This window comes from Scaptodrosophila lebanonensis, unplaced genomic scaffold (assembly GCF_003285725.1).
Source record: "Scaptodrosophila lebanonensis strain 11010-0011.00,11010-0021.00 unplaced genomic scaffold, SlebRS2 tig00000096-arrow-pilon, whole genome shotgun sequence".
In the NCBI taxonomy this organism is placed as follows: domain Eukaryota; kingdom Metazoa; phylum Arthropoda; class Insecta; order Diptera; family Drosophilidae; genus Scaptodrosophila; species Scaptodrosophila lebanonensis.
In genome coordinates, this window is record NW_022060567.1 from 3,425,789 (window position 1) to 3,445,768 (window position 19,980).

General features: G+C 37.3%; 2 protein-coding genes across 2 annotated transcripts in view; one reads left to right on the plus strand and one right to left on the minus strand.

Annotated features, from left to right (window-relative positions):
- LOC115627478 (AF4/FMR2 family member 4) overlaps positions 1–12,877 on the minus strand; it is a 122,978-nt gene extending 110,101 nt beyond the window's left edge. Inside the window, exons 1-2 of the mRNA XM_030523156.1 lie at positions 12,468–12,877; positions 12,012–12,177 (exon numbers count right to left, since the gene is read on the minus strand). The gene's annotated coding sequence lies outside the window, so the exon portion shown is untranslated. The remainder of the gene's footprint in view (positions 1–12,011; positions 12,178–12,467) is intronic.
- A 2,337-nt stretch (positions 12,878–15,214) lies between these two features.
- LOC115627524 (glyoxalase domain-containing protein 4) lies at positions 15,215–18,441 on the plus strand. The gene is made up of 4 exons (XM_030523223.1): positions 15,215–15,548; positions 15,781–15,830; positions 15,889–15,995; positions 17,630–18,441. The coding sequence occupies exons 1-4, from the start codon at positions 15,453–15,455 to the stop codon at positions 18,337–18,339; spliced, it is 963 nt and encodes a 320-aa protein (XP_030379083.1). The 5' UTR covers positions 15,215–15,452; the 3' UTR covers positions 18,340–18,441.
- The last annotated feature ends 1,539 nt before the right edge of the window (positions 18,442–19,980 follow it).

A 19,980-nucleotide genomic window follows, 5' to 3' on the forward strand; every position in this document is an offset into this window, starting at 1 on the left:
TTGAGTGCTGTAGCGGACACGCACAAGCACAAAAGTGAAATGTTTGTCAAAACGAAATGAAACATAACCGCAACTAAAGGACTAAAGGAACTGGCAGGCTGCTAAGCGAAAAGGTGGTGGTCGGACCTCAGCCCTTCAGCCCCTCACAGCCCACCCCCCTTCCCCCTCCCACTTGCAGCAACTGTAATTGAAGTTGAGACAGTTGAGCCAGTAAATTGTGTATCATAACATAACAACAACAACAATAGCAATGCAAGTCATGTAACACACACGCTTATACAATACTCGTATAAGCACAACAAGAACAAGAAGAAGAAAAATCGCACGAGCAGGAAGGAACTGTTGGAAATTTCAACTGCATATCAGTACGTTACTGGGCTGTTCCGACATACTCGTACATCCGTGTGTTTTTGAAAATGACGTGCATTGTATGTATGTATATGTGTGTGTGTGTGTGTGTGTGTGTGTGTGTGTGTGTGTGTGTGTGTGTGTGTGTGTGTGTGTGTGTGTGTGTGTGTGTGTGTGTGTGTGTGTGTGTGTGTGTGTGTGTGTGTGTGTGTGTGTGTGTGTGTGTGCATGTATTAGTGTTTGCATGCAGATGTGAGGACACGTGTCAAAAGCACCGTCCAAGATGTCTTAGCAGTACTAATGCGAACCTCCCCAAAATTCTGATGCACGGGAGTACAAATTACAAAAACATTTAATTCCAAATAGAAAGCAGAAAACAAAGAAGGAGAAAATAATTTACTCACGAGTTCGGGAAAGGTGGTTTTAATTATGCCCCTCATTCGATCCCTAGAAAAGTAGTATTATAAATCCCGTAATTCCTGTTATAGCTGGAAATATAGCCGTTGCCTATATGAAGATGCTCTTAAGATTGTTCCTGGAGTACTTTGACAACACAAGTTATTTGGAACTGGAAATGTGTGCTCAAGCCTAAGGGGATATTGAGATTACGGGTTGCCTTCAATTTTTTTAAGCCATACACATTTGACACAAGATGGGGTTAATTTTGAAATACAGCTCTAGTCGTCACCAAGATCTTGAAATTAGGTAAAAATAATACAACGAAGTTCTTTAGTTTTTAGTATTATGTAGTATACAACTAACTTAACAAATTTATCTAAAGTCTGATTTAAGCAATCACTTTTCGCGATTACAAAGAAAACTATTTGAAGCCTAGCCGGAATTATATGAAGACGTTATATGATGATTCTTTTTATAATGTTAAAGTCCTAAGAATTGAATTCTAATGAAGTTTCATAAAAAATAGAATAAAAAAGTTTTTAAAAAATGTAAAAACTGAGATATTTGTGCTTAAAGATCAAACAGCAATATTCTCTTTATCGTATCGAATACAGTTAAAACCCCTTTAATGGATACCTCTTTTATCCGGCACCTCTTCGGCGGACAGTTTTTCTAAAACAATCGATCCTTCCTGCTAGACCTTTGCGAAGACTGAAACGATTAGGTTTTTTCAAAACATTTAGATAAGCATAAGCCACCACTAACTTATTAATCCTCGCGCGGAAGTGCTCGAGGTTGGGCTATTTTATATTTGTAAAAATTTATTGTTAAGGTGCTAATGCTTCAATGCTTTGATTAAACAGAAAAAAAAAAATAAATAAATAAATAATTAAGCGGACACTCCACTTGGGCGGACAACAATTGGCCGACCGTGAGTGTCCGGCCAAGAGAGTTTTCACTGTAAATTAGTTTCTGCTCCTCGACTGATTTTCGGAGCCGACGCTATTGGTTTACTCTTAAGGAGTTGTGTGTAAGACTTTACGTATTTTAGAAACTTCTCGTACTTGTATGTTCAGCGTTGAATTCTCTTAAATTCTTAAGTTGCAACACAATAAGTTGTGTGTCCATTTTTCGCTTCTTTGCTTTGTTTTGTTTAGTTTTTTCTGTGTAAACACAACAGAGAGCGCAGACAAGCGAACTTAAAAAACATAATTCACTTTTTCATCTGCACATTTCGTTTTATTTTATATCACATATTATTTATTTATTTATTTTGCGTTTTTCTGTTGTTCTATGCATGCGTTTTTTCTTGAACTTTTTGCGTCACAGAATGTGTGGAAAGGCAAGTCAATTTGCTAACTAACATAAAAGTGCATACGTGTGCGGGCAACCGTCTGTCCACCCAGTCCCCTTCCTCCTTCCTCCTTTCTCTTCCCACCTCCCTCTGTCACTTCATGCACACACCTCCGGGAGGAGGCAGGACTCAGTTGCAATTTCCATGTGCAACACTTGCCTGTCCGGAAAGACAGCAGCAGCAAAAATAAAAAAATAAAAAAAAACACGAAAAAAAAGAACAAACTCGCAAATGCTTCAAATCTCAGAGAGTTTTGGGAATCTGCCCCGCCATGGTGTTGTGTTGTATATCTACATACATTTGTACTTATGAATATATATATATATATATGTGTGCGTGTGTGTGTGTTCTGCTGCTGCTGCTGTTGTTATCCTGGCATTTTTCTCGCAATGCCTCCTGGGAATAACCTTGGTTATTGTTTCAACATTTTTATCTGGCCGAAAAATGAGCCAAAAGCGTTGACGGCGTCGGGGACGGGCCCACAAACGGGTCAGGTAGGAGCGGGGGGAGCGCTAACCTGCCCGCCAGCAGGTGGTTGCTAGGGGCGGGTGTCGAGCAGCGGGGCAGTGTGTAGGCATTACATATTCCACGAGTGCTTTTGTGCATAAATCCCAATTTAATCCATCCGGCTTTTAGTTTGTAAATTTTGTTCCCCTTGAATTTGTTTCTTTTTGTACTTTGGTTTTTTTTTTTTTTTTGATGCTGTTGCTTTGCTTACATGCCAGACACAACAATTCGGCCGTCCTGTGGCGTCCTTGTGCCTACGTTGTGTCCCCAGAGTTGTGGATTGTAGCTCAGTAGCCGCCGAAGCTTAGTCGCCAGATCACAAGTTCGGGTGTGGTGTTCTTTTGAGCCAGATTCCCCAACAGTCAAGGCAAACTTTGGTTTAGGGAAATAAAGACATTTTATAATTGTCTTTCTACCCAATCCTTATGTCACAAAGGGCCTATTATATCCGTTTTCTGGGGTGAAAGGGTAATATTAATAACACAAGTTATAAATGTCAGACCCCTTAAAGTATTAATATTATTTATCAGCATGACGAGAGAGATCGATCTAGATACATGTGTCCGTCAGTCCGTCTGTATGAACGCCTGGACATCGGAAACGGCTGAACCCACATTGACCAGACATGGTATGTAGGCCCTCCCAGAGTTTATTTTCTTTCTTAATTGTTTAAATTTCGTCAATACTATCTAGAGGTTCAAAGCTACATCAACTAAGTTTTGCATACATAATATTTAATATTTGATCCAAGTAGCCTGCTATTGCCACGAATTGAAAAATGTTTAAGTCTTCAATAGAGAAGAGAAAGAAAATTGTTACTTAGGGACTGTTATAGTCTGTTTTAACTTCCAGATAGTTGAAATTTAAACATGCCTCATACCCATAGAACTGCAGTTAATTTAATTAAATAAATTTCAACTCTAACTCTTAGCATTCCTCTTTTCTTTTCAAAATATTCACCCAAATATTTATACTCCAAGCCCATTTCACACACTTTTTAAATCGACATTTGAAAGACGATCTTTTTAAATTGTGGAACTTGGTGTAATTGCAAAAATATACAATACTCGTAGTTATAATAATCCAATCCAGAAATAGAAATAATCAAATATTTGGAGCTGGCTAATGAGCTGGCGAACTACCATATTAACCCATAAAGGACACAAATCCATCTCTAAAAAGCTATGTCTAGTCTTTCCACAAGGTTGTTATAGCTTCGCTTGTTGTTGGCTTCATTGTTACCCCCTTAGTTGTTGTTGCTCTGCTATGCTATGTAGCACTCCCTGATGACCAAGTTTTTTCTTCAAGTTCCCCAACATTGCGTTGTAAAAATTGTATTTTTTATTTGGAACGCTTTGCATTTTTCTACGATAGCTATCCGGTTCCCTCCACCCACCTGCATAGCGATACTTATATTCATAAACAAATGTATGTGAATCGTATATGTGTGGTCCCTTTGTGAATCGCATTTTTTATGTGCGTGAGTGTGTGTGTAGGATTATTGCAATCCAAGCGCTTAAGCTTCATCTGAAAAACAATAAAAAAAAACATAAGCTTCGTCAAGTCCATCATAGAACCGAGCGTCCTCTCTTCCGCCCCCCCTCCGGAATCGTCTTCAATGGCAACATCGCATTGCCGGTGAAATCTTTTAACAAAAATCTTTCGTCTGCACTTTTTTTTGAAATCATTTTGGGGTGCGGTCGCCGCCAAAGTAATTTATTGAAAAATAAACTTATCAGCGGCAAATGCGCTTCAACAATTAGCCACATACGTACATACTCCACCTTTGAACTATATATATATGCACACGCAGACCTACATACATACAAGTACATATGTCTTGTGTGTTGCTCTGCCTTTTGTGGGCCATAGGGCGAGTGAAGGGACGGGGGAAGGGGAACCTCTGGGCAGGTGCAAGGTTAGATAAGCAATATGCTTGGGAATGAATGAATGAAAGCGTATTGTGCATACAAAGCGTCTGCGATTGGCAACCAGAAATTATCAGAAGGTTCACCAAAGATAACGACATCGATTTGTAATGTCATTGCTCGCCTTAATGACCGATTTTCTGATCACAGGCACTACAAGCGATAAGAATGAAATAAAGGCAGCAGTTAAAGATTAAACATTTCTATCTTCGATTTCGGTAGCTGGTGCTTCAGTGAGGTAATACTTACAAGTAGTTCTGGAAGTGATTTTTTGACACACATACACGTACTCGTAATTATAATCAGCACTTGCATTCAAATTCAAATTTGGACTAAAAACTAATCTGTTAATTGAATTACACAAAAGGGAAACTCCCTTAAAATTGCGTATACTAAATTATATAAAAACTTTGACTTTTAAAAGTCCAATTCGAGAATGTTATGAAAACAGTGAACGCCCTCTTCATGGAGACCTCTTTTATCTTCTAGAGCATTATTTCTGTGTACCAAGTATTTAGGTCCCTTTACGGGGACATTTGCCTTGTACTTCCATCGATGTATATTCAAATATCAAGATCGAATAAAAGATTCAACTATTCCAAACTTAATCCTCCTCTTAATAGTTTAAAGTATGGCCCACCCCCCGACATCTTAGTAATTGTATATGAGTGGAGAAGTTTGGAATATTACGTTATTTTTATTCTTTTTTAAATATATTTATGCAAGGAATCGGCCTGCAAGTTGGCCCTAACAAAACAGTTAACTATTACAAGGTCCCCAAACTTAACAAGTGTACAAAAATATATAAATGCTAACAACTAGAATCGTTACAGGCATTCTGATTGAAGATTGAAAACGAAATTCTTGAATATAGAGCTGAGAGCGTAAATATTGATTGACATCTGACTGATAGATTCGCCATAAAATGTCTTTATTTGTGACTGACAGTCTTCTTCTTCTTTCGGCATTTTATTTATGCATATTCGCTTCGGTTCCATAAACTCTTTCTATTGATTTATTTATTTAGTTGTAGTCGACTCATCCGGAATGCAAGAAAAAATTCGTACAAGCCTCTAGCTCACACCCTCTAAATACCCGTCCATTTAAAAGAAAGTACCTTCCCCCCTTTCCACAATAAAAAACGTGTTCTTCGCCGCTTATCAATACCAACCATATAGTATGTACGACAACTTATTATGGTAGCATTGAAAAGAGCTTTGCTTGGCGATAAGCATTCTTTATGGATGTCTAGTGTGAGATTTGTGGCTTGGCCTCATCGGGCTCTTCAACTGAATTATTTTCAAACTAGCTGCAAAATTGTCAAAAATTGCGGTTGAATATCTACGTAGGTACACACATACCAACATTTTAATGTATGCACTATTATAGGTCCAGCTACTTATCTGCCAGATACATTTGTGTACGAATCTGTGCGGAACGGTTGGCAGCAGGAAACCCCACAAAGCGTCGCAAGGCACATAAAAAAGAATGAAATCGCATAAAGGCATAAAGACATGATATAGACGCAACACACACACACACACGTATAGATACAAGGGCAGACAGGCAGACTGATGGACCTCTGTAGGTACATACGTTGTAAAGAGAAAAAATACGTCCGAACAGCAACATCTATATGAATAGAAATAGACCGTGCTGTCTGTTCCAAGACTAAACGGCTGACTGGTTTTGTTTTTAAATTTTAAAAACTGTTATGACACAAAATTAATGTTCAGTTTTGTTCCAGGAGCATTGAGCTACTCCTGCTCACGGGTAAAAAGTGAACACTGAGCAATACGAGCAAGTGAGTAGCCCTTGAGCAATTTCTACGTGCCCCGGTTATTTCTGACATTTCAAGCAAACATCAGTTCTAACTTCTTACGAAATTACGAACATAGAAAACGGCACGATTTGAAAAATTTCACAAGTAAAGTGGAAGAGGAGGAGATTAAATAAAAATTTAAAAAAAAAATGCTGCAACATCAAACTGGATAACAACATTGTCCAGAGCTCTACAACTGTGCAAGGAGCAGTGATTAATTCGATTAGGATTCAGTTTATTAGTTATCTATAACAGCTGGTCTACGATGCCTCTTTACGGGTGTTATAATATTATAACACCAGTACACACAGTATATTAATACACATTTCAGTGAAGGGTATAAAGAATGAAAAGTTATCGACTTTCAGGATTGTTTGCTGTCCAAATTATCGCGGGTGTGCTCGATCCGAAATATTTTCAATTTGGTGTACTTATATGTATTATTAATTTAAATAACATTTATATTTATCTTAAATCAACATTTCATATATTCTTTTAGATATCCCGGTTATTATCGTTCCAACCTCTTCATTCTTAATGCGAAGTTTTAAAGTCTCCTTGTCCACAACTGTTGGATTGGAACTGGGTGTGATCCGAAAAATAAGTTTATTAATAAACAAATGTCAGTGGCATTCCGTATAGTATTTCCTTTCTTGCTTGGAATAGCAAGTTGAATCCAATTGAGAACTATACCTACTATAATTCTGTTTTACACGGTCTTTTTACACGATTTCGATATAACACAGTTTGAAAATCAAAAATTGCATATATGTATATTTCTTTAGAGATAAGGAACCAATCAACTATTTTTGCATATGATTAATGTATTTTCTGGAACCAATTTACCGTGTAAAAACAGAATTAGGTGGAGTTGGTTTTACTGGAAACCCCCTATTCCTGTTAATTTTAAATAAAGCTACCTTTACTTATTGTCTTAAGACAGATTGTAAATAAATAAATTGTAAAAAAATGTGCAAGTTTTGTAATTACAAGTATAGCTTGGAATCAAAACGAGCTCGAATGTCACAGTCGAGCTAGCCCGACAAAGAAATGCGCTGTAGCCAACAAAAATAAAATGGTATAAATTGAAAGTAGAAATCAGAACAAGGGGTGCAACTATTCCGATGGCCGTCATTGTTTCTATGTACAGACACAGGTATTATTGCAGGTACGCGTATAAGCAAAGGCAAAATGCAAGCGAAAGGGCAAAACATCAAATCACAGTCAGGTAAACAGACAAGCAGTCGCTGGTCTCTCTCTCTCTCTCTCTCACTCGCTCTGCCAGAGCAGGAAGTGAGGAAGCAACAACTACAACAACAAGGGACTGTGGTGTGTAGACAAAAGCTAAGCCAAGACTGAAATACCAGCTGCTGCTGCCTTTGCTGTGATGTGCTGTGCTCTGTTGTTTCTGGCTTTGTGCGATCATTGCGCATACCTGTGCGACACACGCACACACACACACACACACACACACACACACACACACACACACAGACACACACACACGCGCAGGGGCTTGTATGGAACATTGAAAGGCCGGCCAGACAGCCAGCTGCTGCGCTAGTTACCTGTGTTTTTTGATAGCACCATCACCACTACACACACACACTCACACACACATACACAGCTCAACTCATTGAAATCCCAATGAGCCGTGTTACTGCCACATTCGACCAACCTGCCACCCCTGCCTCAACCTCTACCTAGCCGCTGCATATTTGCATTTTGGCTGAAACAAACACACATCCATGCATACATACATATATACTCTATATACATATATATGTATCTACGCACGAAGCTACCTCGACCACACAGTTCTGGCAACTGTAAAAAATCCCTGTCTTTATGTCCATTTAGTTAAAAACCATCATGAATCATTATCATTATTTATTTATCGGCACATTTGTCTATACATTCATATTCAGATTCAGATGGCAGATCTGACATCCTCAGATCGAAAAGCACTTCAACTACTTTTCTGGCTAATGAAATAGCTTCAAGATTGGAATAGTTGCGCCCTAAAGATGCAATCGTAAACAGAATATATACATTTCATAAATACCCCATAAAATAATTTAAAAAAAAACACCTGCAATTATTTGATATGAAATGGAAATTAAAATGTGCCATTATGTATAATTTCTCATACAAAGCAAAATCGTTTATGGACAGCTCTTATTCCTCTTTCTGAATAATTTATAATTACAATTTGTTCTTAACACCTACAGAAAAATCAAGTGAATACGGCAGAGACTATATATCTCTTAAACTTAGTGTCCATAAAGTATAGGGATAGATTTTTAAAGTTTTTTAAATTGATAAAATACAAATTCAAGCCATAAATATAATAGAATAAATTAAATTGCTGGCGGCGGTAAATTAATTACTGATTAAGTTTTGCTGTAACACCAACATCTTATCCGAACTTCACGGCCAACGATCCGGTATCTGGGGAAGACCCGGGCAGTCGGGTGTAATAACCTATGTACTTCGGGCAATTGTTGGTGATCGACAGACAATATAAACCAAGTCGAAATACTTTTATTTTGTAGCTTAACTATAAAATTAGGAAACGTTTGGCTAACCTTTTTAAAGGGATTATGAAAGTAAAGCTTCTACTACTAATAATATAATTTTTGGTCTCTAATATAGTATATATAACATAGCTTAATAGTCAATGGAAATCGTAATTTTATTCGTTGGTAGTTTCTGAATGGGTTTGTTACATTTTTGGTTTCTTTTCGATAAAAAGTGAAGGATATACATGATAAGAATTTCTTCTTAGAATATAGACTCCTTCTTCCAACTAATTGTTCTATTTTCAACAACATCTCAATTTCTGAATAAGACCCCAAATAGAATCATCACACAACTGTACCTTGCTAGGCTAGTTAGAGCGATACAAAACAAAAACGATCAATAGAAACACGTCTGGTCAAGCACTTTGTTTATTAACATTTAAAGAGTACCTTTTATTCATTTGTTGCATTGTTATTGTTGGGATAATATAAAATTTAAGCACGGAAATCACCCAACATACTAGGTATTGCTAACACAATATGTGTGTGTGCCAAACGATTAGAACTCGATGTACGACGCTGTACTGTTTCTGAACAAAAGAGGTCACCAGTTTCAGAAGACATTGCAAATGGCGCTTATATCTAATTACTGTTATAGATCGTAAAACAGATGTTACGTTTTTCTTTATACTTTCTGTGTTCATTGGATTAACGATCCATAAACTAGAAAGCGGTGCTGTACATAAATTAATTCATTGTTTATTTTCTCATACTCAGAGAAAGCTTGGTGCCGCTGATCTCAAAAGCGAAATGAAGAAAATGGCTTTATTCGACATTTATATTCCCAAACATGATCTGAACTTACAGGTATGTCATTTAATCGAAAATAAGGCCTCAAATCTATTATTTAATGCCTAAGTCTGAAATTCGAGTGCTTACCAGCCACGCCACATGGGAAAACACTGCAATTAATATTAATTTAGTTTTAAAAATAAACAAATACTTAATAACTAATAACTTGGACAAAATAAAACAAAGTTGGAGGCCATGAAGCAATGGTTCGAATGAAGGGGAAATATTGGGTTTTTTATGAATCTTGCCACTGTAGAAGGTACAAAAACTGAAAAAGTTCGTTCCTTGATGTCTTCTAATAATTTATATATTTATAAAACTTAGAAACCATAATCATATTACAACAAACAAGTGGATTTTTTAAAGTTTCCCCAAAACAATAATAGAGTTTCATTTGTAGGTCTCCTGTTACTAGCCCAGCTTTACGGCTTTTTTGGTAACCTTCGACGCCCGACATTCTGACGAGGCCCAGCTCGAAACAGAGATTAAGGCAAGGAATTAAGGAAACTTGTATCCGAAGTTCAGGAAGGCAATGTGACAAGAAATGTGCTATAGAAACTGTAGAAACCAGGGCACACTTTGTAAAGGCCTCAAAGTTATGCGAACTCCGCAATATTCAAAGATAATACCACATTTAGTAACTTTATGTATTGCCTTTAAATTAAGTTCTTTAAAAGAGGTAGTGCACTTTTTTTGCTATCGATATTTATGTTCAAGTCATAATAGTTTCGTAGGCAAGGAGAATATGCACTGTAGAAAATATGTTTTGCGCCACTGTATCAGCCACTAAGGTGATCCAATACTATGCCCAACGAACAACTTGGGAATTATAACTGTGTTCTACTTCGTTACGAGAAAAAAGTGCGCAAATAAAAACTAGAAACAAAACACAAACAAACACAAACGCGCAAGATCAAGGAAATAGTGCAGGAACAGTTATGCGCTTGCACGACTGTTCTTGCATGTTTCGCTCTCATTATTCTCTCTTTGGGATAGATTTTATGTGTAGCGAAAGACCAAGTTCCAGCAAAAACTGATTGTTTCTGTGAGTTTTCTACATTTCAGAAAAATATTTCCGAGAAACTGAAAATTGAGGGAATTTTCATGTATTTTTCTGGTAGTAGAAAACTCACAGAAACAATCAATTTTGTGCTGGAACTTTTATTTAACACAGCGCGAGGTTATTTACGTCCTAGTATGAATTTTTTCTAGCACATCACACCATTTTAGGAGAAACAAAAACTATATTTTAAATTTTTTGCACGTTCAGGAGTGCAATAATCGGAATGACCCGTTGGAACAAAAAACTGGCTTCAATTTTAATCAGTTACTGTTGTATTTTGAAAAGACAGCAAGATTAAAATGAACTACTAAGCCGCTCTTCGAACGGATCTCCAATTACCCGACAACACTAATGACCAAGTGCTCTAGGCCTGGGACTGACAACGACGATCCACTTTTCTAACCTAACCTATTGTATTGCCATATTAGACATTTGTTAAAAATATACATACATATACATATGTATGTACATATGAACACCATTTTACTAAAATGCTGATACAGATTCTAAGAATGCATGTACATAAGAGCTAGAATAAACCAGCTGGTTCTTCTAGTCAGGACAAGTTTGTGGTTTTAACCCGATGGACACCCTATTCCCCCGTTTTAAGAGATCTTTACCATAATTCTAGAGGTTTTGCACTCATATTTTAAAAATAGGTTTCATCGTGCTATGCAAATACTAAAGGGAAAATATACTCATACGGTTGTTGTTATTGCAAAATTTTAATAAATATACGTTTACACATTTTGTTTGGAGTGGATAACATCTTTGGACCAGACTACTAAATATTATACATACATTTGTACATATGTATGTATGTATATATTTACATACATACATTACTGCTATAGCAAATGGAATTTATTGTGTGGACAATTTTTCATTGCTGACGTCTTCAGCAATAAATTGTTTATTGGGAAGTCTGTTAGTATAAAAGAATGATGTATTTATGTATTTAAAGGCGGCAAATACATTCACAGAGTGATTTATATGCTATAGCTACATGCAATACATATGTACATGCAAAATACATAAGTAAGTAAGAATACAAGTATAAACTTCAGACCCCTTTAGGAAGTTTTCCTTAAACAGTCGATTTATAAAATCTTAATTTGGAGTGCCCCACTAAGTTTTTTTTTAATGTATGTGCATATGTATATATGTACATGCTATATGTATGTATGTTTGTCACCCTTCTTGCCTTGGCACTTACCTGTTGGTTCTCTTTTTAATAGGCGCTCTTTAATTTGGTGGCTCGGCTTTAATTTGTTTATGCGCAGCTCACTAATTTGTTGCTCGTTGCTTGAGAAAACTTGAGATTTTTTCATCCAACACCTTTTACTGAGAATTTTCAAGGTTTGACACACTTGGAGCGAAAACTAAAATTAATAAACAGAAGGCAGACAAAACCGTGAGAATAAATTATTTGTGACGTTTCGCTTGGCACAACTTTTTTCACGGTCACCACAAACACATACACATTCACTGACATATGCTATATGTGTGTATGTGCGTATGTGTGCATGTGTGTGTGTGTGAATGTGCTCGTTTCATTTATGTAAAAACTGCACTTTTCAAATATTTGTACATGGAACTTTGCAAGAGGAAACCCGCCGGTTCCGGTTCGATTCCATTCGGCGAAAAAAAAAATAAACAAAATATAACACACCTTGTTGATGCAAATTCACTAAACAACAGTTTATTTCTGTTGCTATTGATATTGGCGCTGCTGCTGCTGGCAGCAATAATTTCTATAAATTATGCAAATCGGGCACCGCCGCCACAAAACGAAACTCGAGCCACAGAGCCGACCGAGAGAGCGCGCGACATTCGAACACTAAAGCGGTTGTTGTTGCTCATGTACATAAGTATGTATGTATGTATGTAGGTAGGTAGGAGCAGCGAACACCTGCACTCTTGGCTGTGTGTGAGTGTGCGTGTGCTTGTGCGTGTGCTTGTGCGTGTTGTTGCAAGTTGCAACTAATTTTTGTTGCTGCTTTCTAAACAAGAACAACACAACATCGACGTGAACGAACCGCGAAAACGGAACGCGACCAGCGTGGCAGCGGAACAAAACGCCTCAGAAACACAAGCAACTTTAATAATAATAATTTATATTTTAATATAAAAAAAAACGTTTCTGCCAAAAACAAAAGCCAACAACAGTTTGCGAACAACGGAACAAAAAAAAACGAAAACAAACCGACCGCAAAGCGTCGCACAAAACGCCGACAGAACTGCCCACGCTTAAAAACAAACTCAAACTGACAACAAAACCAAAACAAAGACCGATCGAAAAATGATCGTGCACAGGCACTCGATAGGTCTTGGCAGTCACTGTCGGTTATCGATACTAGTCGATAAGAGGGCAGAGAGTTTTAGGAGCTCAGTGCGTAATACCAACAAACCACCGTGGTGTCCAAATAAATCTACAAATCAGTATAAATTAATTGCATTCGCGCTTAAAATCAAATACTATTACTTTTTGCTGCCACAACAAAAGCAAAATATCATAAGCTCTGCAAACACAAAACATTGCCGTCAGAGGACGCTTTCATAACAATGCACAAATTTTCTCTTGGTTGGTGTCTTCACTAACTCCCCTGCCCTGTTGTATAGCTAAGGCTACAACTCTCTTTCAAGGTGGTGAATAGTCTGTATTTGAATATTTTGTTATCAAATTTGCTGCTCCTCTGTATTACAAATATAAATTAAACAAATAAAAAACATTTAAATATAAGGTATATTAATAAAGTAATAGCCCTCATTAAACAAAAAAACACAATTTTAAAGAATGATGCAGGTCTTCTAGCAGCCTTCTGGTACAGTTAGCTTAAAATTTTAGTTTGCTTAATCAAACCCACGATCTAGGTATCGGCCGATTTAATTTAATACTTAAAATCAAATCAGGAATTTGTGATATTTGTAATCGAAAACAAAAAACACAATATACATTATCTATGTACATACATACATTTTTATTCACGTAAAGCTATTGAAACCCCATTTATTTCATCATTCAAATGCAGGTGATGTGCGCTAGATGGCGCAGCCTCTAAACTTTAAAACTCACCACCAACTTGAAATGTATTGCAAACATTTCCATTTCCCCACACATGCCTTCAAAGAAACAGCAATTTAAGCTGCGCTCCTAGCGGGTACTGCAAACGTCATACTTAGAGATGAACAGTTCACTGCTAAAATAATGGTCAGCCATATTGATGTATATGACAGACAGCTCTTACGAAAATCTTGCAAAACTTAAGTTCCTTTCAAATCAACAGCACAACAGAAACAGAAGAAACTCCGGTAATGATACCGAATGGATTTAATGTACGGATTGCTCTGTAAATTCCAAGTCTTCAAAGCATGAAAAAGAAATATCATAATGGGAATAAGTGAATTCATCTTAATGTTCTGCGATAGATATTTATTTCCTATACCAATATTAAAACCATAACGCTATTTACAAATTCTAGTCAAGTACATGTAAAAGTACAATCAAACGTTCGTAACTGAATAATGAATGATTCACTCTATCTTTTCATTGCTGAAACATATGACGTCACATATATAATGTTACCTAAAGCTGCCCGGTGCTGTTCTTATGATACATTTTTTGTTTATTTATTTAATAGGCGTCATAACTTTTATATTTGAAAAAATTATACGTATATAGTCGGTACATTAACATACAAGTATGTATGTTCGCTATTTATTTTCAAAATTTCCTATTTTCTTCTGTTAATACGAGGTGAACTTAGGTAAACTTAGGCATTTTCTTTCTTTCATAATTTCCCTTTTTTAAAGAGCCGACAAGTTTCCAAGTAATTCCTCATATGTGTTCCTACAATTTGCATGGCCTAGGCCTTATTGCTAAAATCATTATACGCTGTGTAGTAAAAATAAATTGATATAGTATAAAATTTTACTCTTTACGTACAGGGTATAAAAAACTTACAGACAGGCCAATAGCATTCTTTCAAATTCATAACTTCAATACTTTTGTGTTTGGCAATTCGCGATCTCCATATGACTGTTAGTGGGACTGCCTGCAAATAATTGGCCTTATCGTAAAAAAAATTTGCAAAGAAAACAGAATACCAAAAGAAAGCTATAAGAGTGTTAAGGTAAATGCTGTCGAGAGCTATTCGTTTGTTAAATAGTTTCAACGAAATAGCTGGCAGATTTTAAAATTCAGAAAAATCGGAAAATAATGGTCGGCAAAATCGAGTCTTTAACAGAAATTCCCTAAATATAGTCTTTTATTTTGCGCAAAGCAACAAGATGGATTCGCTTATATTTTGTTACTTCTTTTTCATTTTGAAAACGTTGAATTGTTTTAGGAATTGGTTTTATGTTCGTTTCGCTGTCTTATCGTTTCACTTTCAAAGCAACCGTTGAAATATTCGAAACTGAAACAAACTCAAATTTAAATTGTTCGTTGTTTGCCATCGATGTTTATCGATAAGGCGCGCTCGTGCCAGCGTCGCTGCTCATCGATACACGTCGGCCAGACGCAGTCATAGCGCACTCACTTGCCCATCTCTATCACAGCTGCTCCCTTCTTGGCTGGTGCTGGTTGGCGCAGCGTTCGGCGTTTTCATTTATATTTGGGCGGCAGCAGCGGTGGCGGACAACCACAAAAACTACGATGAGCGCTGTTCCGGGACGTGCCCTGCACTATGTTTTCAAAATTGGCGATCGTGGCCATAATGCGTTCTTCTTCCGCAGCATCCTAGGCATGCAGGTGAGTTGTCGGCACTTGTTGGAGTCGGAGGCGGCGTTGTTGTTGTTGTTGGTGGCGTCGGCAATTGACTTTTATCTGACAAACTGCCAGTTGTTGGCTAATTAAAAACTTATATTGTTGATAAGCATGACAAGTCGTAATAGCACTAACTCGTTTGCTTTTACCTCCTCTTCTCTCCTCTTCTCTCCTCTTCTCGACTGCTGCTGCTGTTGTTGCGGTTGCGGCGGAACAGGTTTTGCGTCACGAAGAATTCAAGGAAGGGTGCAACGCGGAATGCAATGGGTAAGCCTTGCCAGTAATTGCCAAGTGTACAATTTTTTTCTAATTTTCATTTAATTAGACCTTACAACAATCGCTGGAGCAAAACCATGGTGGGCTATGGCCCTGAATCGTCGCACTTCGTCATTGAATTGACTTATAACTATGGCGTGAAAAGCTACGAACTGGGTAAGCCCACTTTTCCAGTAACAATCTAGCCAGGGGCTCCCCCTTCGTCTGTATGGCCGTGACCAGAGCGTTTCATCTTAGTACGCTTGTCCTGGTGGGCGTGCATTGCTCAGAGTCTAGTTTACATCTGAAAGTGTGTCTAATACTAGGCCTTATTCGGACTCAGTTTCAGTTTGATAAACCACGGATTGGGCCTTAAGCTCTATTGTTTCAACATGGGGAAAATTTGCTAATGGTGCTAGTAAATTATGTATATGTTCTATCTTGATAAGAGATATGGCATTTCATTCTAAAAGCTGAACATTTCGCCATATCTTATCACAGAGTGCAGACCACGTTTATTGTTATTTTTATACTTATATTGTTTCATGTTGTACTTCTCAAAATTGTATTCATGTATATCGGGCCAGCTTATCCAAAAGTCAGGTGCCTGCGATTTTCATCCGCACTCTAAAATTAAAATAAAATCAACATCAGTCAACACTTAACAAATTTCTAAAATGAAGCTCTCAATCGATTGAACAACGACACCGGCCCACACACTAAATGGATTTAATACTTCCGGAAACTGATCGACATAAGCTTACTGTGAAAAATTCATAAAGATCGGCTGAATAGTTGATAAACAAAAGAACCGAATATAAGAATTAACAAGTTTTAAAAGCTCAATAATTGGACCATAATGGATCATATCGCTGAAAACAGAACCATTCGTGGACAATAGTACATTATGAGACATTTTTCTTCATGTAAAAACCAAATTGTATATTATATATGGGGGTGTTTTATTTATATGGTTCGTAGCAGACCGATGCGACTAAGATTTAGCCATATCATTGAGTATTGTTTATATGCATGTGTACAGCGTGTGGGATTAAAGATTTATGGGGCTTCAAATGTTTATTTCAAGTACAACTAGCACTTTATATTCACTGAGCATGAAACTATTTTCGTCGCCTCTGGCAAATGAAGTCTAAAAAGTGTACAATTATGACCCGCACTATTTTATTTGTTATTCCTATTCGGTAAAATGTATTTGATCGCCTTCAAAGTAATCTTCTACGGATTCTCCTCGAAGCAGTCCAAAAACCCTTTTCCGAAAAGGCATTTCGCACCTTCATCGATTCGGCTTGAATCTGGCGTTTTCAATTTATTAAATATCCACAAAACCCGAAATATGGTGGCTGTGGGCCGTTATGCGACTTGTTTTTGAAATAGGAGCGATTTGACTTTAACGGGGCCCAAAAGTTCTTTTAAAATGATGTTGACTGACCCATTTGAAATGCCAACAGCATCAGCAATGTCTCTACTTATCAATCGACGCTTTTGGAGCACCGGTACTTCTCGGATGTGGTTTGTCGAACCACTTTGAACATTTTATGCCATTCATTAAGTTGTATTTTTGACAAGGCCCGTTTAACGAAAGCCTTCTGAAACATACCTAATGTTTCGGAAGCAGAAATTCCATTCCTTGCACAAAAATTAACCAAACTTCTTTGGTGAATAATTTCGGACATCGACAACATTCATTTCAAAACACTCGCTCAATTTCGGGGTCATATTTGCACACAGAGTTAGGCAAATAATTATGTGAGTGGATGTTAGTGTACTTATTAATTACTTCCTTCTTTCAGGCAACGACTTCGGTGGATTGACCATCAGATCCAGTGGTGTGCTGGCCCGTGCCGCTGAGCATGATTATCCCTTGAATAAGGAGGGCGACCTTAATGTGCTAAGCTCCCCCGATGGATACAAGTTCTACATTATCGATGAGGAGGAAGCCGAAGGCAATGATCCTGTGAAACAGGTGGCCCTAAATGTGACTAATTTGGATGCCTCACGCAAGTATTGGCAGGAGCTGCTGCAGATGGAGCCACTGGAAGAAAACGGAGATAAAAATTCCTTGGTGCTACGCTATGATGGCCAAAATGGAAAGCAGGCAGCATTGTGCCTGCGGAAGATTAATGAGCCACTGAATCGAGCTCAGGCCTACGGGCGCATTGCATTCGCGGTTCCTGGCAGTGTGCAGGAGCCTCTGCATAAGGCGGTGAAAGCTGCAGGCGGTACGATTCTGAAACCGCTTATTACACTGGACACACCAGGCAAGGCTACGGTCTCCGTTCTCATCTTGGCCGATCCAGATGGCCATGAAATATGCTTCGTCGATGAAGAGGGCTTTGGGGAATTGTCACAGGTGGAGCCCGATGGTGAGAAGCGCTTGGACAAATACATTGCCAAGGATCCATTCCAGAGTGAAGCCTACGGCAATGTCGGGGATAAGAAGAAAGAGAAGGATAATTCTGCGGAGGAGGATGACGTCGAATCGAAGGCGGAAGAGCATTAACGAATTATCGATAGGGAGCTCCAATAGAGCAGTTATGATAGTACCTAGTAGACTCTTTTTTTTTAGATTGAAAGCAAATATATCTTTTGTAATGAAACGCAAGTTTTTCGATTTTATTCTTATAAATATTTAGGTAGGTAGGTGTCTCAGAATACAGAGAAGGAATAAGGAGATGTGCGAATGAAGCATAAATGTGTCGATTCTGACTGCATGCTATCAAATATCTAGTAGTACTCCAGTTTTATTGCATTCTACATACTTAAATCGCTCTATATAGCTCTGCTTTATGGTAATTAATTCAAGGACCGTTTTTATTGTAAGGAAGAGAAAGGCACGTTCTTTACCTGATTTACCGCTAGATTTGTGTCATAGCTGTCAAGGCACAGGGGATTCAAATAGTTTCCAGCGTAATCGTCAGAAGGAATCTTCTGCGGCCCCATAAAGGATATTATATTTTCGTGATCAGCATAATGACACGAATATATCTTTTTTTTTTGTATTTTAACTAAGCTACAAATTTTCGTTATTACTGTCTACAATTCCAATTTGTTACTGCAATATTTATGTAAATCTCTAAAATTCATTCAAATCGGTTTATCCTAAGGAAACGTTGTAGTGAAACATTATGACTCGAGGGTTCCTTCTTCTTCTTTGGGTATATGGTATTTGATAATCGGTCTCGCCTCAATCTCCTATTAAAATACGCATTGGGTTGCCCGATTTGCTTGCCATAAGCGAAAAACATGCTTGGTTTGAGTACGAAATCGGAACCATATTGCTTATCTCTACCTCAATTTGCTTAAAACGTTTTCAATAAAGCCCAAAAAACTTGCTTTCTTAAGCCACAAACAGGGGGTAAACTATTGTTTTTAATACAAATTTATATTTGTTCTAATTGGCCGCAATAAATTATAAAATGTTATTACATATTTATTGCATTCAAACTTCGATGGAATTATCGATAGTATCAATGGATTCAACTATAGAAAGTTATGATGCTCCAGCAACTAGAGATAGAATATAGTTTGTAGAAAATAGTTCGTATGATATACATACATATGTATGTATATACATAGTACATACATATGTTTGTATGCTCACTTAAATGTTGTGCAGTTAAATTAGTTGACCAAAATACATGAAATTACATGCATTGATTATCAATATCACACTACATACATAAATATACATAAGTATGTATGTATGTACGTATAACCATACATATGTATGTCCCAGCTCTCGAACCATACCAAAGTAGTTTGCTATTTGGGAAATGAACTCTTTAGAAACTTTAGAGAGTGTCGGAAGAGAATTATCATATAGTAAATAACCTTATAATTGTAAGCACAAATACTGAGCCAACAAGGACGGGTAAGACCTGCTAGTAGGGTATAAATGTTCTTGCATTTCATAACTGACCTATTACTATTAATTAAGTACTACTAAGAATTCATTTATTTTGTTTTATAGCAATTGCGTGTCTTAAAAAAACCCACACACACAAATCACAATTAAATCAAATCACCATCTTGAAAGCAAAGTTTTGAAGCTGTTGTCGATAGACAGTATAAATAATTTCGATATCTTTCAGCATCGAAAGCGTCTCTGCCTGCGCTAAATCGGTGTAATTGCAAGAAGAAG